This window comes from Montipora capricornis, chromosome 1 (assembly GCF_036669925.1).
Source record: "Montipora capricornis isolate CH-2021 chromosome 1, ASM3666992v2, whole genome shotgun sequence".
NCBI lineage: Eukaryota > Metazoa > Cnidaria > Anthozoa > Scleractinia > Acroporidae > Montipora > Montipora capricornis.
The window spans coordinates 37,931,022-37,951,287 of NC_090883.1; the positions used below are offsets into that span (position 1 = coordinate 37,931,022).

At 38.0% G+C, this 20,266-nt stretch overlaps 2 protein-coding genes across 2 annotated transcripts in view; one reads left to right on the plus strand and one right to left on the minus strand.

Moving 5' to 3' along the window:
• The window catches only part of LOC138041892 (serine hydroxymethyltransferase, mitochondrial-like), a 16,881-nt gene extending 10,156 nt beyond the window's left edge, over positions 1-6,725 (minus strand). Inside the window, exons 1-7 of the mRNA XM_068887578.1 lie at positions 6,569-6,725; positions 4,131-4,310; positions 3,705-3,784; positions 2,819-2,934; positions 2,185-2,269; positions 984-1,065; positions 277-399 (exon numbers count right to left, since the gene is read on the minus strand). Coding sequence (XP_068743679.1) covers positions 277-399; positions 984-1,065; positions 2,185-2,269; positions 2,819-2,934; positions 3,705-3,784; positions 4,131-4,310; positions 6,569-6,604 — 702 coding nt within the window. The 5' untranslated portion in view covers positions 6,605-6,725. The remainder of the gene's footprint in view (positions 1-276; positions 400-983; positions 1,066-2,184; positions 2,270-2,818; positions 2,935-3,704; positions 3,785-4,130; positions 4,311-6,568) is intronic.
• A 114-nt stretch (positions 6,726-6,839) lies between these two features.
• Positions 6,840-15,130, plus strand: LOC138042021 (disks large-associated protein 1-like). Its single transcript, XM_068887753.1, has 6 exons — positions 6,840-7,104; positions 7,663-8,247; positions 10,066-10,157; positions 11,265-11,339; positions 12,298-12,381; positions 12,781-15,130. Exons 2-6 carry the CDS (start codon positions 7,953-7,955, stop codon positions 13,018-13,020), a joined length of 786 nt encoding a protein of 261 aa, XP_068743854.1. The 5' UTR covers positions 6,840-7,104; positions 7,663-7,952; the 3' UTR covers positions 13,021-15,130.
• Positions 15,131-20,266: the final 5,136 nt, after the last annotated feature.

Here is a 20,266-nt window from a genome sequence, read left to right on the forward strand (position 1 = left end):
CTCCTGTTTCACATTATTTTTTTATTAGATGGTAGTTGTTAATACATCCTAAATATTGTTTTTATCAAAATGTTTTGATTATTCAATTATTCTAGGGTTTTCCTAGTTGTTCAGTGGTACCAACTTGCTAGTTGGTGTACATAGTCAATCTAACAATGTGAATTTATATTTTCAGCTTTAACTCTCAAATCTGTTCTTATTGTCATTGCTTAATGTCCTTAGTAACATTATCAGCACTTCAGGGATCAATTCTCACGCAGTCACAAAGAAATTTACCTCTCTCATTCTCTGGTAGTCATAAAGTCTAGAGTATGCACTTGCTCCGGCTATGATTAATCGAGGACGGAAAAGACGAGCATTTTCTTGCAGCTTATCATAGTCAATTAGCCCAGTTTCTTCCTGAAAAATAAATTGATTTCCCAAAAGAGAGGAGTAACCATCTTAAGACAAAATCCCAGCTCTGTTCACTTAATAAATCTGGAAATAACCTTCTTAGCTCAGCAGGAGAAGAATCCTTTCAAAAAGGACCTTTTTGATCACAAGCATAACAAACATGGGTATTAATTAAAAGGCCCTTTTACATTTAACATTAAACTTGACATTTCAATTGCAAATAGGGCAAATTTTAATCAAAGAAACATGCCTTCCACAGACTTTCTAGTAAAAAGTTTAGTTTCATTTCTAAATTTACTATATTCCACGTTTTCAATTCTCCAGTGCTTACTATCATGAGTTGTTAAGTTCTGGCAGTGGGTGCGTAAGAATTCGCCTCAAGCCTGTGAAAACTTGAGGTTAACAGAGGCAGTACAGACCGGCATACTTTCTCCCCTGTTGCAAGGAAAGATATCAGGGCTTCTTAAAAAAAGAAAGTGAACAATGAGATTGAACACATGAAAATATTAAATAAAAGTGAGAGTTGTATTCGCGAAAGTGGAACTTTTTTGTGATAATTTTGGATGTAATAAGAAATGAAAGAAACTTACGTTAAGTCGGTAAGGCATTGACTCAAAATAAATAGATGTTGCAGAAATCCTCTTTGCATCAGTCATAAATCCATGAGTTAAACTGAAAGAAAAAAACGCAAAGAACACATCTTGTGAAACAGTTTTTGATGAGGGAATTCGGGAGCTCATCACTTGTCACTTAGTTTAAAATTAGCAAAACAAATTTGACTCTACATTCCAATGTCAATGTGACATTAACTTTCAAGTTAAGAAGAAAAATAAACTTGAACTGATAAATATACGATAATTATTGGAGGTAGCAAAATTTGCACATTTAAGTGTTAATAATAACAGGTTGTTAGCATTTTTGCGACCGGGATACTTGGAAAAATTGTGAGTGCTCTTTAGTAGAAGTCAAACCAAAGTCCAAAGACCTACTGATTAATACTTTGATGCTTTACCACTGCGTTATAGGAGATAATTCCAGGAAGCTACATCATTAAAATAGGTTTAGGTGACAAGAATAATTTTTTTGGCCCACTACACTGTTAGGACTGGATTATTGTCAAATGTTACTTATAATATAGTACTCGTCAGGTATGCGGCATAAATACATCTTATTTGATGGTTTAACATATTATACACACAGATAATTTGCCAGTAGCGTAGTATTTTTCCGAGCCCGTCCCATATTTTGCACGTTCTCTTGATCAAATATGGTAAAATGGCGTAATAGTGGAATAATAATTAATGTTATTACAACATCTAAATTCCAAATTCCGTCTCCTCTAGTGTATTGAATATATATATATATCAGTGCAATTTTACATTGCATGTACATTAAGGACGGTGCCTACTATTGTTATTGAGAATACGTTCTGCGCATCTCCAGATACTCGGACTTCCTATCGCCCATGCACACTAATGCAGGAATATTTTTGCGCGGTTTAAAACTATGCAGATAAAGTACATCTTTGTAAGTACTCTTGGTATCCAAAAAGAAAATTGGGGGTAACCATGCATTCTTGAAAGATAATTGAGCTTCAATTTGAGAAAGAACGCCATAGATTGCTTTGTATTTTAAAGCTCTTTACAAATATTGTACAGGAATTATCCCCCAATTTTCTTTTTGAATTTCAATAACACCTGTTAAGGTCTACCTTTTCTGCATAATCACAAATCCGGGCAAAAATACCTTTGAATTAGTAGGCACCGTCCTTAATTTAATTGAAAAACTTACTGTCCCCCATGTGGCAGGTCAAGTCCCATAATTCGATCATGTGGTTTTAAAAGACCTGTATAAGCTGCAAAATTGGCGGGTGATCCTGCAATTAAAGGCACATATCATTGTTGAAAGCTAAATACATTCAAATGTTATTCATTTGAGAACAATACTCTTGAGTTCTGGAGCTCTCTTGTCTCATTCCACTGACGTCCGAAGTTTATGTTTTGCTAGAAATTTGGCCTTCACAGTGACAACCCGAGAGGTCATTGTTTTATTAATCAGAAATATACTATCAACAAGACTCCCTTCAAATCATGTTAACATGTTTAATAAGAAATGATGACAGTTGCATCAATGAAACATCATCATCATCATCATCCATTTTATGTCACTTTCCACCTCAAGTGGGTACAACATTCCATGGTATGTTTGCCCTCCATTTTTGGCTGTCCAGGTCATCTGCCAGAAACAGGATGGGAGAAGGATGAGAGTGATTTTAAAAAAGTGTAAAAGACTGAAGCATTCCATCTTGTGCGCACCAGCAACAAACTCATCGCAAAACCAATAATTGAAAGCTTTGTCTGATTGCAAAATGTGTGCAATTTTGCCTCATTTTTACTCTTGGTATGCATTGATATGGTTTCAATACCTGAGTATGGCTGTACATTAACACCCCATTCCTTTGGATCTAAGTTGAAAGCTTCCAATGCCCTTTTCTGAACAAGTCGTTCAACTTTATCAATAATTTGTGTTCCACCATAATACCTGCACAACAAAGAAACAGCAAGCAAAAAAGCTTCAATTTAGAGAGCGTGACATATTTACCAGCTTGACTGTATTATTACCCTAAATTATTGCCCTTACAGTGCCACAGACCCAGAAGTATATGAATGAATATGCTATTAACTACTCCCTTGGGAGACTTTAGCTGAATAACAAGAAGATTTGTCAGGTGCCCCCAGAACAGAATGAGTGAGAAACCACCACACCAGGGACAACATCCCCTACTCTTGTCGAACAGTGAGTGGGTTCTTTAACATCCTCATCTGAGAAGACTAGAAAGTTGAACCATAAATTTGCAAATCTATGTCACTGCAAAGGCAACACTTTCTCCTCACTCATTTAAAGATTTTGAGTGTTGGTCCGGCCGAAGTTTTGATCCTGCGATACTCAAATGCTCAACCAACTACGGCAACCAGTCTGTGGTTATAAGTTTGGCATTAATTTTCATACCCAGAGGCCTCGGCCCACATTGAAGATATGTGAGATGTAAATCTCCAAGCCTGACTTCCCAAGTCAATACAGTATCATGTACAGGGTATTCCCAGATGACCAGCCATTCAGGTATTGAACCATCGACTCCTGGGAGTGAGACTTTTACTCTGTCTAACGCCAGATGATCTCACTCGTCAACTGGGGGCGTAGGGCGTCTGTCAGGAGTCAATGGGTTAATCCCATCCAACAAAATTTCTCTAAAGAGACAGGATCTCACATTTGCCTTTACCATGCTCTACACTTATATGTGACTTATTTACCTTTGCCCAGGATAACCCTCGGAGTATTTATTATTCAAACAGGATCCCATGGCCTCTAAAGCTGCACGGCTGCAGAAATTCTACAATGAATGAAAGTCAGCTTATCAAAATCAAAAACAATCTTCGAAAAAACACATTCACTGGCCTTCAACAGCGTCAACTAGGGGCCAACTTTCTGCCCAGAAAGGGCAGGGTTTTTTTTGTTGTTATTCCTTCTGTTTATCAAAGGACAAATGCCACAGGGGGAGGCTATTTTCAGTGAAATTAAAGAGACTTAAAGTCAACATCGAAAAATAAATCCCTTCAATAAAGAAATATGTAACAGGAGATACAATATATCTTCTAACATGTAAGAAATTGTGCAAAAAGTTGACCCCTTGACTTTCAACATTGTTAGGTACATGTAAGATGAACTAAAAAAGATACCTCAGATGCAATGAGTTCCAGTCCCCTCACTTGTCTGTCTTTCTCCTGTTTGATCAAGTCGTACATCTCTGGGTCATCATCTTCCAGTGCCTCTTGGCCTGTCCAAATAGTGCGCCGAAGTATAGACAAACAACATGCAGACTGAAAACCTACATTGCCAAAGAGACTGTTCCAACAAGACTGCAAAATAAATCCCAATAAAGAAATGATTGTCACAATAAAGCAATAAATGAGTGTTGCTCTTAGTTGCATGTATAGATATATATGTAAAGGACAGAAATCAAGTGAGACCTAATGCTACTGTGAATGTGATGGATGAAGAACCTTCGCTGATCAAGAGCATCAGGAACATCTTCATGTGCATCACTTCGCAAGGACAGAAAAAACTGCCTGACCTGGCCTTGCAGCTCAGTTTGTGGAGTAATGGTGATCTTATTGCAAGGTGGTGGGTTAGATTCCCACTCAGGTCAGACATTTTTCTCTGTCCTGGGTGATACACAAAGAAGTTCATGATGATGTTGATCTGAGCTACGGTTCTTCATCCACCACTTTCACAGTAGCATTAGGCCTTGCTTGATTTCTGTCCTTTACAATAAAGCAATGTTTGTCACATGCAAGGTTGATATATATCAACAATATATTAAGTGAAATATACAAAGTTGAAAGGGCTCATTATACTTAAGTGGCTTACGAGAGTTAGTTCGGGGTTACATTCACAGTCATATTTTTAAAGAGGTTTACAGTGAAGAAATAACTGTGCAGTTGCAGATGATCGTTACCTTATGAACAATTTTTGCATATTTGGTAGCCAGTTTTCAAACAGGGTTAAAAGACCGAGAAGTCCACCCAACCCTTACCTCAACAAAGAGGTAATTTGAAGCAGGTTTCTCATTCTTCAAAAGACAATGGTGGTAATTTATTGTAATTTATTTATTAAATTACAAAAAAAGAAAAAAAAAAAAAGAAAATGGTGGCTGTGGATCTTATACACATGTGCATTCTTTGTGTACTGCTTTTGTAATATAAACAAAAGCTCCTCAATGTTTACTTGAAAGAAATCTGAACAAGAAAATCTGTTCCAAAGGTCCTGTGGTCTTGGTGAGGAGAAAAATAATTTTTAATGTGTAAAGAACTGTTAAAAGTTTCTGCCATCATGGTGGTTTTGCCAATTATGACGAAAACTGAGTGTGTTTGTTGAAGGTGGGCCTCAGTAAAATACACCAACGGTGACTGAGTGAAAATATTTTACTTTGCATTGTCCGCCAGTGTGAGGAAAAAGCAAGACCAATAATTATTACTATAATGGCTTGCTGGCAACCTAATTCCCAGTGGTTTCTGATGGCTGCACATGGGTGCATTAAAAACTGGCTCATTTGATCGTCAGTGAGCAACTTCCCCTACCACATGCAGCATAACTGTGCTTGAAATTAGCGGTCACTGGGCGACTATGAAAAAATGAAAAGGTAAGTTGCCCGAAGAAAAAAACAATAGACAACCCAGCCAAAAATAGAAAATGTATCACACAAGCAGCACCCGAATCAATTGACGTTTTCTCTTGTCAATTTCTGACAGTAGTGTTAAGTTAACAGTAATTAATTTGCCACAATTGAGCATTTTCCCAGATAGGATGTAGCTTATTGGCAATGGAGATCGAAGACTCCATTTTTGAAAATATTAAAACTTAAACCCAGACTTCCACAAAAAAAACCACAGGAACACACTCAGAACTATGGGATACTCAAGCTCCATTACCATGCGATTGAATCTCAACACGGCATGCATGTAATCGTAGGGGGTTTCCCAAGGGGCAACCAAGCATTTATCAGGGCAACCAAATTTATGCCGGGTGTAGGTGCTTCGCTTTTGAAACAGGGACAACCTCAATTTCGAGCACTGCCTACTTGCTAAAGTGCTTACCGAACAGTTTCCAACTTTAATTTAAAGCAACTCTAAATATTGATAAAACCAAATTTTCGTGTTTCTTTCCCCAAAGATGCAGCACCATAGTTTCTCCAATAAACTCATCAGTTTGTTGACAAAAATGGTGGTTTTTGGTTTTACTCAAAAATACAGTCTTACTCCACTTAGCAGCTCCAAAAATGGTGGACAAGCATTGGTAAGAACAAAGACCTTATCTGATACCAGGAAAATGATTTACTTTTAATTTTTGTTTGTTTTTTACCCTAACCCTAACCTTTAATACCCCCAGACCCCCTTCAGTCTCGTGCCTTGGGCGCTCGTGTGAGCACCTTCGGCGCTAAAAAATACTCCCTATTTTCCTTCAAAAGGGGTTGGTATGTCTGCACCAACAATAATTATTCCACTAATAATTATTGTAAATTATCACCCTTTTTCGGAAAAGCTCCAACACAAAACTAAGGCGCACGTGTTATTTTTGCTACACACAAGTTGTGAAAATACCCCACACTTTTACTTACCTGGAGAGGTACAATTTTACGAGTAAAAGACGACATTCTGGACTTTCAAAGATAAAACACCGAAGAAAGAAATAAAGAAATAAACAGGAAGTGTGCAATTCAATAGCAGAGTGACAGGTTATTTTCCTACTACAAGTGAAAATACAAACTGAGCCTGTCGTACATTCAGTCCTTTCAGTGTGTCACAATTTTTGCCATGCGCATTCTAACCACCCCTCCGTTTTCGCCCCCCACTCGTCACCAGAGCCTCGGATCGACCCTTCTCTCACTCAGTCAAGAGAAGAGCTCTGGGGTCGAGATTGCTTCCGCCCCCATCCAACTGGATGTAGGTTTTGTTTCTTTGGGTTTTTACATATTCGCTACTTTTCGTCGTCTACTTGTACGTTTCGTGGAATGGTCAAACACATATAGCCGTTGTGCAAATAGGATAGGTTCATCGTAGCATACTCCTTATTCAAAAGAAGTGCTGTAGTTTTTCGGACGGACGGCATGCGGTTTTAGGAAAGTGCAGGTGGCGCGGTCTCATAAACACTTCGGTAAGTGATGCAGCGTTACTCTTTTGCGTGAGTAGTCTTCAAGCACAATGGGCTGTTATCAATCTCAAAACCGTCAGCATTGATTGCTTAAACTTTAGAGAAAACTTCATGGTAGTGATGCCACTTAAGTTTTCCAAACATTCGTGACGTTCGCTTACCGTGTTGTGGGTAGTTTTCATTGGTTTTCTTTATTTGCCGGTCGCGTTGTATCTCCTGATACATCAACTGGATTTAAAGCATTTGTTAAGTGTGAGAGAAATCACCACCTTCCTTGTAAGTTCAGATTGATTTTAAGTTTTTTTGCAAAATATTTTCAAGTCACATAGTTGATGAAGGATAGGAAGTTGACAGCACGTACAAATAAAATGATTCGCTTGTACGTTAGAGCGCGTTTCTGTGGGCCGGATGCGAACCGCAAACGGTTAGCAAGGGAATCGAACTTAGTTTTTGAGTATTATTGGCATTTGCTGCCGCAACTGAGTAGCCTCTGGCATTAAAGTCCTTACTACATTCAAGTCGATGAATTATTTACAAAATTGTCTCATTTCTCTTATGTAGGGCTCGGAAACCGCAAGGCCGGAATTCCATCGATCTCCCTTCACAACTGGCTTGAGGCGAAGAGCGTACGTACAACACTTGATAGACGTTATTGGCCTCGCTACGAAAATTTTATCCGAATATATTGGATCGCCAGTTTGATCATCAAGACATCTGTAAAGAAAAGAATATTCTTATAGCGAAATAATCGCTGTTTTTGTGATAGCTGCGTGCGTTTTGTCATCTTGCCCGAAGTCGTGGTCATCAAGGCCACCCGGCAAATCTAACTATAGTGTTTTGTGGTAAAAAAAATGAATAGTGCTGTACTCGTCAATGGAAGTCAGCGATCAGAGTTAGTAATATTCATATCTAAAGGAAAGCGTCATGGACCTATGATGGCTTCTGTTCCCGCAGACAAGGAAAACGTTTCACCCGAAAAAGAATTGGAGTGTTTATCTGACAGCTTTCAAAAGCATCTTACTATGAATCACAAAGAAAAAGACGGGCACTATTTTCTTGGTCTACTGGAGAAGGAAAGTGAACGATTGACAAGGCTTTGTCAAGGAACCGAACAGGAAATGACAACAAAATCACTCCCCGAAGACGGTGAGTCGTTTTTAAGTGTTACGAAATATGTACAATGTAATTCTTTGAGTCTAAGAGGTGTAAATGTGAAATGCGAAATTGTGGTTCGTTTTGTTTTGAAGAATCGTTTAAGAAAAAAAGCCCACTTATTTTCCTCTAGGCGATTACTTCTCGTTATTTCACGATGATGCACGTGGCTTTTCTAATAGTTGTGAATAATTTTTTATTTTAACACCACTGGTTATATGCAGCCCTGTGGTTTGGATCTTAATGTCGTCATTGTTCGTGTTTGTTTTCTGGAGAAACATCCCCCAAATTCTTACAAGAAAGATAGAAGTGATGCACATTAATTTGTAGGTGGGGTAAATAATCAACATATTTCCTCTAGTGTGTCTGATCTATGTTGGAATATCCAGTTTATTTTTTTTTTCTGTTTCAGCCTGATTTCGGATTCAAAAGACATTATTTTAGTATTCGCATGCTTAAAAATAGTCGTGATTTCATTTCCGTGGGATAGCTGTGTTTACAAAGGGAGGACTTACATCTTTACTGGATGATAGAGTACACATTTAATCAGCTGTTTTTTTTTTCTCTATTTTTCTCTACTCCACATCTTTTATATACTCATAACTGGAGCTGCAGAGTGTACTTGTTTTTCATAACTGCATTAGTAAACTTCAAAACATGCTGAAAGTTTTGGCTTCCGTTCAGCTTTGCTTGAATTGATTAAATTGTGTGAGATTTTTCGTACACTTGTACTTTGATGAAATATATTTTAGTTCTTTGGGGGTGTGTTTCCCAGTAGAGTTTTTACCTCTGATGAGAAGTCTAATTGAACTTAGAGCACAGTCCAGTGCAGCTGGCTTGAATCTGGCAGCCCTTTGTGAACCAATTCTTAAACTTCATTTTCATTTGGCCACTTGAGTCTGGTAAAAGCTATCTGAATTGAAATGGAAAATTCCAATATTGCCAATTTTTGAATGCCAAGATGACAGTTAAATTTGAAATGGCATTGCCTGTAGCCTACATTAATTTTTGTCACTGAATGTAATATAATGAACAAACTTTTGAGGGTTTTCAACTTGCATCAAATGAAAAATGCCAAAGTATGGCATGCAAGAAACTCTTGAGTACGAAAATAATAATAATATTAAATTCTATCAAAAATACAGCTAAATCTTTGTGCAGTAAAAAAATAGTGGTTTACTTATAGAGGATCATGCATCATTTGCATTGGATCGAAGACAAAACTCTACCTTGAAATTTTAACTTTTTGTGATGGAAAGAAACAACTTCACTTGATTGCATGTCATATTTCTTTTAAGAGATGAAGTCATAACGGTTGTTCATCCTATTTCAAAAGTGATGCTTGTGATGGCAACATTTGCTACTGTTAATAATTGCATTTAATTAATTGGCAGGCCACTTTTTAATCTCAATTATTGTTATTCAAATGAGTAAGGATTGGTTAATTGGTTGGTTGTTGATGAGAGTGGTGTACATTAGGTTTCACCAAATTCCCCTGCTGAGTTCTTATAGTAGTCCTTGACATGTTTTCTAGGGACATCAAACACCATGGTAATCAATAACCCAGTATCCGTTTTAATGTAACTAAAGTTTCCCACTTGAAGGGAGGGGGTATGGATATTCAAAATCACTTGTTGCCTTCGCTTGGGCTTCTCAAGTTGCACTCAGATTGTTAGCTTGAAAAGGCTTCCCTTTATGCTATTAATAGTTGTATTATCAATTTACACACTATGATTTTACAGTGCCAAAGATTTATATCATAATGAAACTGTTAATGTCTTTACTAAGAGTAGAACATTCTTTTTGTTTTAGCTTGTGGAAAAATCCGGGCAGCCAATGGCAAGGCCATGCTTTTGGTGAATAAAAAGTTTAAACAATTCAGAGGTCTATGTAATATGAATTTGGTGAGTTATAAGACAAAATTGCGTTCATTATCGTCAAGGCTCCACTTTTTAAAGCATGGATTACTTTATAAAGGGGGAAAGTTACCTTTCGGCTGTTTCAAGTGATTAAGTGTGATATCTTTATTGCCAGCACGATGAAACAGTTAACATACGTACTTCATGATACAGAGCTACATGTGGCTTTGAAATCACAATGTTTCAGGCATTTTTACAGAAGATAGCTGTGTTTGAAGAGTAATAGGTAACAAATAAGTAGCAAGTATTATCTGCTAACTAACTGAGCTCTAATAGCAACCAGATTATAAACAAATTAGGTAGTGATTTTTGTACCGTGATGCCAGAGGTTTTTCTTGATCCGTGAGAGAGCCACGAAGCGGCGAAGGCGATTCGCGAAGTGGCGAGAAGAGAAAAACCTCTGGTTACCTTGGACTTGAATCTCACTTTCTTGCAGACGCCAGGGTCAGGTTCTGACCCAAAGGCTCGGATTGGTTGATATTTTTACAAACACGCAAATCAATTTCATTGGTTCGTTTGATTGCTAAGTTGCCATTGGTCCCTTTTGTAATTATCAGTTTGACATATTTGACATCTGGCATCTGTATGAAAGTGAGATTGAAGTCCAAGGTAACCAGAGGTTTTTCTCTTTCTCCCTGCTCAAGAAAAACCTCTGGGATCAGGCTATGATTTTTGCTTGCACCCAGCTATTTTTGTCAAGGCCAGCCTGGGCCATTTTAAACAGCAGAGGTTCAACGTGAAATACCGGTAGATGTTTTTAGATATGTGTTGGGATTCGTGTTACTTGTAAAACACAAGGCTTGGCCACACTTGAAGCGACTGAAGTCTGCCCTTTACCTTTTTTCTGAAAAGCAAAATTATTTATCTAAGATAGACTAGGGAAGTAGCATTATTAATTTTGTCTCCAACTCGGACACTGAGAGTGCATAAGTACTTTCTTGGTATCAGAAGTTTAGAATATGCAAGGAATAGCATCCTAATTAAGTACTTATTTTGGGAACAAGCTTCAAGTTACTATTAAACTCAAGAAGTTTTTTAAAAAGGGAATACAAGTCCATGCGTTACTTATGAAATCTGTTCGTTGTTGGTTAGGGAATTGGTGAGACCAATGGGAGAAGACCCACTAATGGCGATCTTGCAGGATTCTGGGACATGGTCATGATTCAGGTATACTTGATGCTTAGCTAGCACCTGAACTAGCGGTACCCGTTAGCAAATGAAATTGTCTGGTGTTAGCATAGTAAAATCATTAAAGCCTGGTTCACACGTACGACACAAATGCAAACGCAAACAAAGTTCACACGTCCAATGCAAACACAAGTGTAGTAAGACGCAGATGCAGTTCAAGTCCTCTTTCCAAGATGGTGGACAAGAATGAACCTATTTGTTTTCTTTGGCGTGCATTTGCGTTGGCGTTTGCATTTTCTTGGTTCACTTGTGTGAAATGCAAACACATTTGCATTTGCACTTGCGTTTAGTTAGTTCACATGTGTGTAATTCCTTGCATTTGCATTTGCGTTGTACAATTGAACCACTGAGGCTCAAGTGTCCATGTCAGGAATCAAATGAATTAACATGCAGCGCAAAATCATTGACTTAAAATATGCAGTTGTAGTAAAGACCCGTTAGCTGACAATGAATTGTGAATTTCTTAGGACTACCTAGGACACCTTTGGGTAGTAAATCAAATCATCGGTTTTAACAATAAATTGCCACAGTTAAATTTCAGCAACTGTTTGCCTTTAATTTGTAGACCTTGTATTATAAAAATGTAGGGTTAAGCTGTAAATAAAAGCCTACCTTTTGTTCAGTTCAATATATTACACAAGGGTCATAAGTAGTTATTAAGCTTGGACAAAACTGGCACAACCTCAATATTTGTCATGTTGAAAAATTCCACTTTTTTTTTATTCCAGGCATAATCAAAAAATGTTATAATAGAAAAACTGTTTTAAACAACAGGCTCAAGTTATTTTACCTGATTAATAATAATCCATTTTACTATCTTGTTGAAGTGATATTAGTCAAATACTGAGCTGTATTGTTGTGCTTTCTGTTTTTTGCATTCTTATATTTGCAGTGGGTGTTGAGTTGACATTTCTGACCATTTTTCTGCATGTAACAGGTTGAGGATGTCAATGGTATGTTCACCAACATAGATGAATTGCGGAAAAATGGTTGGACACAAGTGCAGCCCCCTGCAGATGAGGTAGGAATAATTATTTTGTGATATTGTTTTTCATTACTAATATTGACTTGTAGGAGTGCATTTGGTTTAGTGACAGACATTTATTTCAACCTTAATTAAGGAAATTAAACTGATTGGAAGGAGACTCCCAACCTGACAAAATTGGAACATGAAATATGAAAGTCAGATAGTGACATGCAGACTGTTGGCAACTGTAATAAGAAAAGATGTGACTTTCAACTGGAACACCCAGGAGTTCCCTGATAGGGCCTTGTTGAAATTACACTGGTCAGCAACAGTTCAGTGCAGCTTTCTCAACCTAACAGTATCCCTAGTATCTTTACAAGGCATTTCTACTTGAGAAGATTATCTCCCAGCTTGGAAAGTGTATTGATTATTAATGGCATGTTCATCTTTTAGGCTGATGCTGCTAAGAGAAATTCCTTAACTCGTCAGTCATCACTTTCAAGACAGTCTTCTCTTGGCAAAGGCTCAGTAAGACGGCAAAAGTCGCGAGAAGAAGTTAAAGCCACAGAAGCAGAACAGAGGGCTGCAGCAAGGCAGAGACTGGCTGCAGCAAAGCGGTCTGCTAGGCAAAGAATGCAACAAAAAAGTAACCCAATGGACACTGTAGAGATATTTTGCTCACCCAAAAAATAAATTGTTGTTATTTAAAAAGTGGATTACAAGATATTAATATAGTTTGTAGTAAGATATTTATGGGAGAATTTTTAAACAAATAAGCAGAAGAAGCTGTTAAACAATCTTTGTAAACTTGTGTATATATATATTGCACAGATTACTGCATTGAATAATGCAGGTCTTTGGAACGTCCAAAAGTGAAAGTTAACGGATTGAGTATGCACAGATGGTGAGTGAGGCATATAATTTAAAAAAAACTGATTACCAACAGTTGTAAGAACGTACAAGTTTTTCCAAGTATGCCACAGTCATCATGACTTAATAAAAATCTCTTCATTCATCAAACAGGCTTGAAATTCACCAGCTTCTTCATAATAGCCAGAAAGTTGTTAACAATTTCTGCTCCACAATAATAATTATTGAAGACTGAAGGGATTTAGTCATTGAAACTTAAATTGTAAACTAAGGTACTGAAGAATTTTATGCTGCACATGGTATACTTCAAATTGTGTGGTTACAGAAAATATCCATACCCCTACAGAAAAACACTGGGAATTTCCCAAGGGAGGGGGGTGAGAGCCAGAAATTCTGAGGGGAAAGGGGGGTTCACATTGAACTGTTTTCTCCAGACAGTGCTTGTCAAGATAATTGCGCATTTTTCGTAAACAATCACAAAATGGAGAGAAACAAATAAATCTCTTCTCCACCTGGAACATGTTTCTGTTATCATTTAAGCTTTTGATGCAAGTTTCCTGCAGTCCAAAGAGGATGAAATTGGAAATATTATCATCACTGAGTAAACATGGCCTACCCTCATCTCGTCTCCAGATGTGTGTCCTGTTATATTAATTTCCTTGCACATTGGATGATTTATAACTTTTGAGGGGTTTGAAAGTTTTGAAAGACTGGAATTTCCAGGGAGGGTGGAGGTCCTCAAAAAACTCCTGAAATGGAGATTACAAGGGGGCTGGAGTGTCTAAACCAAAAGCCATCCGTGGGAGGGGTATGGACATTTTCTGGAACCACACATTATTAATAACGTTTTGTTTGTTAATTAATGGTATTGTCTTTCAATTTAAATTTTCTAAGGGCCATTTATTTCAACCATTATAATAATTATTATTACTGATATTTTACCAGTAATTTTTTGTAAACAAGGGTAATAATAACCACAAGATAATTATTATATTGTGGTTATAATGCTTAAACTTACAGGTATTTATTTAGGTTAAAGCTCAAAACATGATAGGAATTAACATATTGTTGGATGAGGTTGATATTAGGCTATCACAAAATAATAATTTATTCTGAGTACATGTACATCCAAAGCCTCAGGTGAAACAGATTTTTGCACAGATCAGACACCTTCATCATTATGATACCCAGCTAAAATGTGTTGTTTTACAGCAAAGCACTCATATTGTCAACCCTTCGAGGAAAGCATGGAAGTGACAAGTAATTTTTTAATTTGAATGAAATTGATATTATAAATTTCTCGTACACCAGTGTCTATGTTTCATTTTAAATTATCAAGTTTATGTGCTTAACCATTTATTTGACATCTATTATTCCTCTGTATAAAAATAATGTTATTGGTTTTCACTATTACCATATTAGAGATGGCAAGTAAATGCATATTACACATTCCTTGTAACTTCTCAATGAGTTCATTACCATTAGTATCGTTCCTTTTATATCTACCGGTATTCCTCGTCATCTGCTGCTTTGAAGAATTAAACCTGTGTTTAAGATTTGAGAGTGAATGTGATAGTGAAATGTTGAAGCAATGCAGGCAGACTTTTGCATGTTACTTGGTCAAAGATTCACCTCTGTTTTTCTTTAAATTTAAAAAGTGGGCTTTTTATCAGTAGACCAATTACCACCCTTTGTTTCAAGCAGATGAGACTGTTTATATCAAGGTTTTATCAGTTTTTTTTTTTTTTTCACCGTTTGCCATTACTAACTTTAAAATTGTAGGAGAGCTTGGTTGAAGAAAAAAGACATCAAACTCTAGTGCCATGCTATAGTAGCCTGAGGGTGCATTATGTGTACATCCAGGACTGGAGTTTCAGGCTTTCACTTTCAAACCGGTGTCCTACATACTTAATAAAATTATGCTGGTTTTACACATGTTGCATACTTGATCCTCTCCATTGAGTTGTTTTGGGCCTACAAGTCAGTTTTGAATGCAAACAAAAACCTTTGCTTCAAAATGAAAGCTCAGAATTTTGCCAGTTGGGTATTATTTACAATAATTGTCAGTTGAGTATGCCACTAGGGAAGTTTGGGGAGAAAGTTTCAGCATTAAAGTTAGCATGTTGTCAAGGGCAACTTGCTTCTTTTCCAAGGGTAACTTTTCCGGTTTTGACGTCATTTTACTGGTAATGGTCACCAGTTTGAGTTAACCGTTAGCATTTGTAAATTTTGGCAGTGTTCATCACTCATGACGTCAAGGCCCTGAAAGTTACTCTTGGAAGCAAAGCAAGTTGCAAGGTTGAAACTTTGTCTCGAAAAAGGCTAAGTGAGGTACTCAACTGAGAATCGTAGAGAATCGTAGTAAGCTAGGAGTGAGACTTTTTCTAACTGCCGATGATTGTATACATGTACTTGTCAACTGGGTGTGTGAGCTGGCACCTGAGGGTTCAGGGGGTTAAAAAGAGAGATCACAATTTTAGATTAGAGTTGCACTTGAAGTCGAATGTTTTTTTTTGACCAAAGAACTTATGCTATTCCATGAAGGAAATTATGTAAATAGAGAGAACAGCAGTGTTTTAGACCTGGTTCAAAAACTCATTAATAATTCATTAGCCTAACAGCCTATCAAAAGACCGATAAAATGTCACGTGTATGAGCTATATATCCTGATAAAACACTCCTCGTTAGTATTCTTTATATAAGATCCAGTTTATGTAAGATCCAGTTCATATATGATCCATTTCATATATCATTTCATCGTTGATAAAGAATACTAATAAGGCATAGCTTGTTTTTCTTGTTTGCTAATATTTACCTCACAATTTGAACCATTGTTTTGAGTCCAGAGGGACACGCTCTTTGTGGAATGTTTTTGAAGCCGTTCAAAAAACTTGCAACATGTGTTTTATCGGGTCTAAAAACACTCGGCAAAACACTGCTGCTCGTTTTTTAAACATTACTAAAACGTGCTGTAAGTTTTTTGTGTAAAGTCTAACTATGCAACGGTTCTTATTACGGGAAAGCGGATAAACAGAGGAGCAGGATATTTGGTGCATGATGGTATGGAATTACCTTGCGAGTTCATTTCAAGGAGACAAATTTTTGTGCGACTGGCTTGAAGAAAAGTTACAAAAGGAAAACTTTGATGTACTGTAATGAAAAAAAAAAAGCTAATTGTAATCAAAATGAATATGTTTTGTCTAGGTGTGCAATTAAAGCATTAATAATATACATGAAAAAATTACTTGATTCTGATTGGCTGAGGGCAATGCAGTTCAAGTGTAACACAGTGCAAAAAGTGTAATACCAGTGCAAATTACACATCAAAATTCTGGATTATGATTGGCTAATGAACAATAGGGTTTGGTCAGAACCAATCATATCTTTTGTTTTCAAATCAATTTTGGTCATCTAAGAAAAAATTTACTTATGCTTATTTATTCCAAAGTGCACTCGAAATCATGCAATTACCTATACTAAAATGAAACCCATTTCGTTAGAAATTTTCTTGATATTGTTTACTGTCTGCTTACGGGAGGACATTTTAGACCCTGCAGAACCCTGTCCGCTTACAAGAGATGTCCACCTACGAGAGGTTGAATATGTAGTGTTTTAGAGGAGAACGCTTAATCACAGGAGGTCATATACGAAGGGATCAAGGGCAGGGGCGTAGCCAGGGTTTCTAGGAGGGGGGATTCCAAATTGGTTCCAACGAAAACGGTTGGTCTACAATCCTTACATATTACGCACGTACAAGACTTTGGCGTTTACACTACGCAAACAGAAGACGCCTTGGTTGCCGTTGAGCGAACGTGTTTATCACTTCCTCGATGTTTATGTCTCGGTGGTAACTGATATTCATCAACGCCAGCCCAGACTCTCGCTCGCTTGACATGGTCAACCTTCTTAGTGTACTAAATGAGCACTCACATTCAGCTGACGTTATCGGCAACGTGCACAAAATGAGGATCAAGGTGTGCATGTTAGAAAGAACTCTCGATCGCATGTTCTGGGATTGGAATTTCATCAATATAATCGATGTTAGGGCCGGAAAAATGTCTTGATTCGAATTCCTTACGCATTATCACTAAATGTTTCGCTGTGCCTACCTTTTTGGTGAAAAGAATGCATCGATCTTTTGCAATCGGGACATTGTTCAGGGGCACCCAACGTCAATTTTCGGAAAATATCTGTTCGGAAGACGATTTGAGATCTAGAATTTTCGGAACATTTGTTGTAAAATTTCTTGCTTGCCTGCCTCTCCTAGGATTTTCGAACATCTGAAAAATGGTATAATTGCCCATTTTCAACGGATTTTTACCCTAAAAAGGTCACCTAGAATTTTCGGGAGCCTTTTTTCTGGCTGAAATTTTCGAATAGGTAAGGGACTGTGCAATAATTATCAGGAAGGGGGGGTCCTAAAATGAGCTTCACCAAAGTAAAAATTAGATAGGTCCCCCCCTCCAGCAGCGTCAAGATTAGCTGTGACCCCCCCCCCTCACGTTCTCTCAAAATTATGATGTGCCCCCCCCCCCCCCCCCTCTCTAACCCGTACCTTGAGATATTGAAAAACTTGAGAACAGATACCAATATCTTTTATCCGACAACCCTGCTTGTGCAGGAAGGTTTCTCCGAGAGGATTACAAGCCAGCTCCCCATGATGACAGCAACATCAGACGTTGCAAACAAGAGGCAAATGATATCCAGGACAAGCTCAATGCTGTCGTAACCAAGTTAGAAAAACACTGAAGACTGGCCTCAGCTGTTTACACAATTTTAATGCTGAACAACGTCATTCAATAAAGTCTCAAGTCGGTTTAAACGTTCTGCATCTTGTAGAAGACCTGGATAGGGTGATGGCTAAATATAAAGCGACATTTCCTATTGGTGCCAAATCTAAAGCATCCAAATCAAGAAAAAAGAAGGAACAGAAGAAAAAATGGGAGAAGAAGAGGATTGCTGCCTCAGAAAGCCGTAGGACCCGAACCTGTATAATTTTTCGGTCTTTGGGAGGTGAACCCATTGATGACAACTATGAAACAGAAGTATGTGGCATTCCTCAGCTAGAAACTGTAGACCTAGAAACCCTCTCGCTGTTTAAATCAAGAACAGACCTGGCATGTCTGCGGGACCTCTTAAATGCCAAATGTTTTATTGGCAAAGCTCACAACGTGGTTTGTGACTTCTGTGCATGAGCGATTGTTTCAATCTATCATATGTTGACATTCTAAATAAGTTAAAGCATGTGTTTATGTTGATGCAATATTTAGACATTATGGATAGTCAAAGGCGTGGCATCTGTCTATTTGGAAAATGTTTATTTATTCATTATCGAATTTGTGAAGTTTAATTAAGACCCCCCCTCAACTTACTTGAGAAATCTAATGTAGAGCCCCCCCCTCCTTTCCATTATTTTAACTTAAGGCCCCCCCCTCTGGTTTTAGGGGCCCCCCCTCCTGATAATTATTGCACAGTCCCTAAGTTTTGATCCCTATAATTTTCGGATCACCAGACTTTCAGCTAGGAAATCCGAACAGATGAAAAAATTTGTAGGGAATAAAAATATGCCTATATCTACCGTTTAAATACTAAAATACATTTAACAATGATATGTTTGAGTGGTTTTGAACTATATTCTCGTTGGGTGCCGCTGATTGTTACGAAAACCACCAGCTCGAACAACACCAATGGATGGTCTACTAATTTCGCGGGCATTTCTGCACACACATGCATCTTGTTACACAGGAATCCCAACTCTGCTCATGTCTCCGAAAATGCAAGTGAAACGCTAAGCATAGAACAAAACGAAGAATTTTGGGAATCGAGAGTCCATTACACTTTTGCTGGGATAAAATCACTGTTAAAAATAGGAGAGGGGGGTTCCTTGGCGCGAGAGGGGGGGTTCCGGAACCCCTGGAACCCTTCCCTGGCTACGCCCCTGAGGGGGCTTTCACCTACACTTTACGTTCACAGTATTTCAGTGGGGTTTCTTTGTGTTACAATATCTTGGTAAATATACATTTCCAGTTCCGTAGTCCAAAGACCACAGTCCACATTCCGTGACCGAATGATATAATTAAAGCATATGTCGGAAAAATCCAGACGATCAGGGATTTCACAGTTTCCTGACCGTCCCAGATTTTGCCGACTACTGAAAAACCATAAATCATACACATCCCCGGGTTTGTTGGTCGGGGACGAATCGGGAAAATGGGAAGCGTTAATATTTCCCCGAAGTGTCCCGGATTTTGCGATCGTCGGCGATCATTCCCGACATATGATGTGGAAAAGGAAGAAATCTGGAATCCGGAACCGGAGCAGGAACCGGATCTGGCTCCTGAACCGGAACCCGAATGAGAACAATAAAGGTCGATGATATCCAGTTGTTTTATTTTAGCTAAAAAAGTTGAATGTTATATTACACACTTCAAACTGCAAAATTGCTCTTTAAGGATATTGCTGTGACTACAAAGTTCGTACCACTGGCGTCACTCCTGTTTTAAACGGCTCAAGTTACGAGAATGATTGACATTGAGACTTCTCCTTGTCCCTTGGTGGCGTGGGAGCGAAGTTGGTACTGAAGCCATGGATGAAAGGAGTCCACAAAAGACAATGGAAATTCACCTTATTTATTGGAATAAAATGTTAGGGGTAAACAATTACGAATCTCGCCTTCCCGTCTTCTCACGGGAACGGTGAGCACTAATTAACCTGCGTGGCAAGCATTCGAAGGGGAAGGAGAAATGAAAGGGAGATCGGCGGGAGAACGAGGAGGGCGCGTGTGGGAGAAAGGGAAGACGCTATTGCTTTTCGATCTTTTTACGCTCAGATTCTAATCGTAAAAATCGTGATTGGCTAGCTAAAATTAAATTTGTGTCAATCAACACCAACCTATTGCCGTTGAATTCACCGTCAGTTTGTTTTCGAGCTCTCACCTAAACAATCTTAAAAAAGGCCGCCAACTTTGTCTTTTTGATCTGATTCAAAACGTTTGGATAAAAACTCGAGATTATGCAACAGTTTTTCGAATCTTTTCGAATCTTTTTTTTAAACAGATTCCAGCCACATT

What these genes read in the sequence shown, in the direction of transcription:
- LOC138042021 (XM_068887753.1), top strand. Translation starts at nt 7,953, where the DNA reads ATGAATAGTGCTGTACTCGTCAATGGAAGTCAGCGATCAGAGTTAGTA. An exon ending in GTCTATGTAATATGAATTTG is followed by an intron (nt 10,158 to 11,264) that starts GTGAGTTATAAG and finishes GTTGTTGGTTAG; the next exon opens with GGAATTGGTGAGACCAATGG. An exon ending in GGGACATGGTCATGATTCAG is followed by an intron (nt 11,340 to 12,297) that starts GTATACTTGATG and finishes TGCATGTAACAG; the next exon opens with GTTGAGGATGTCAATGGTAT.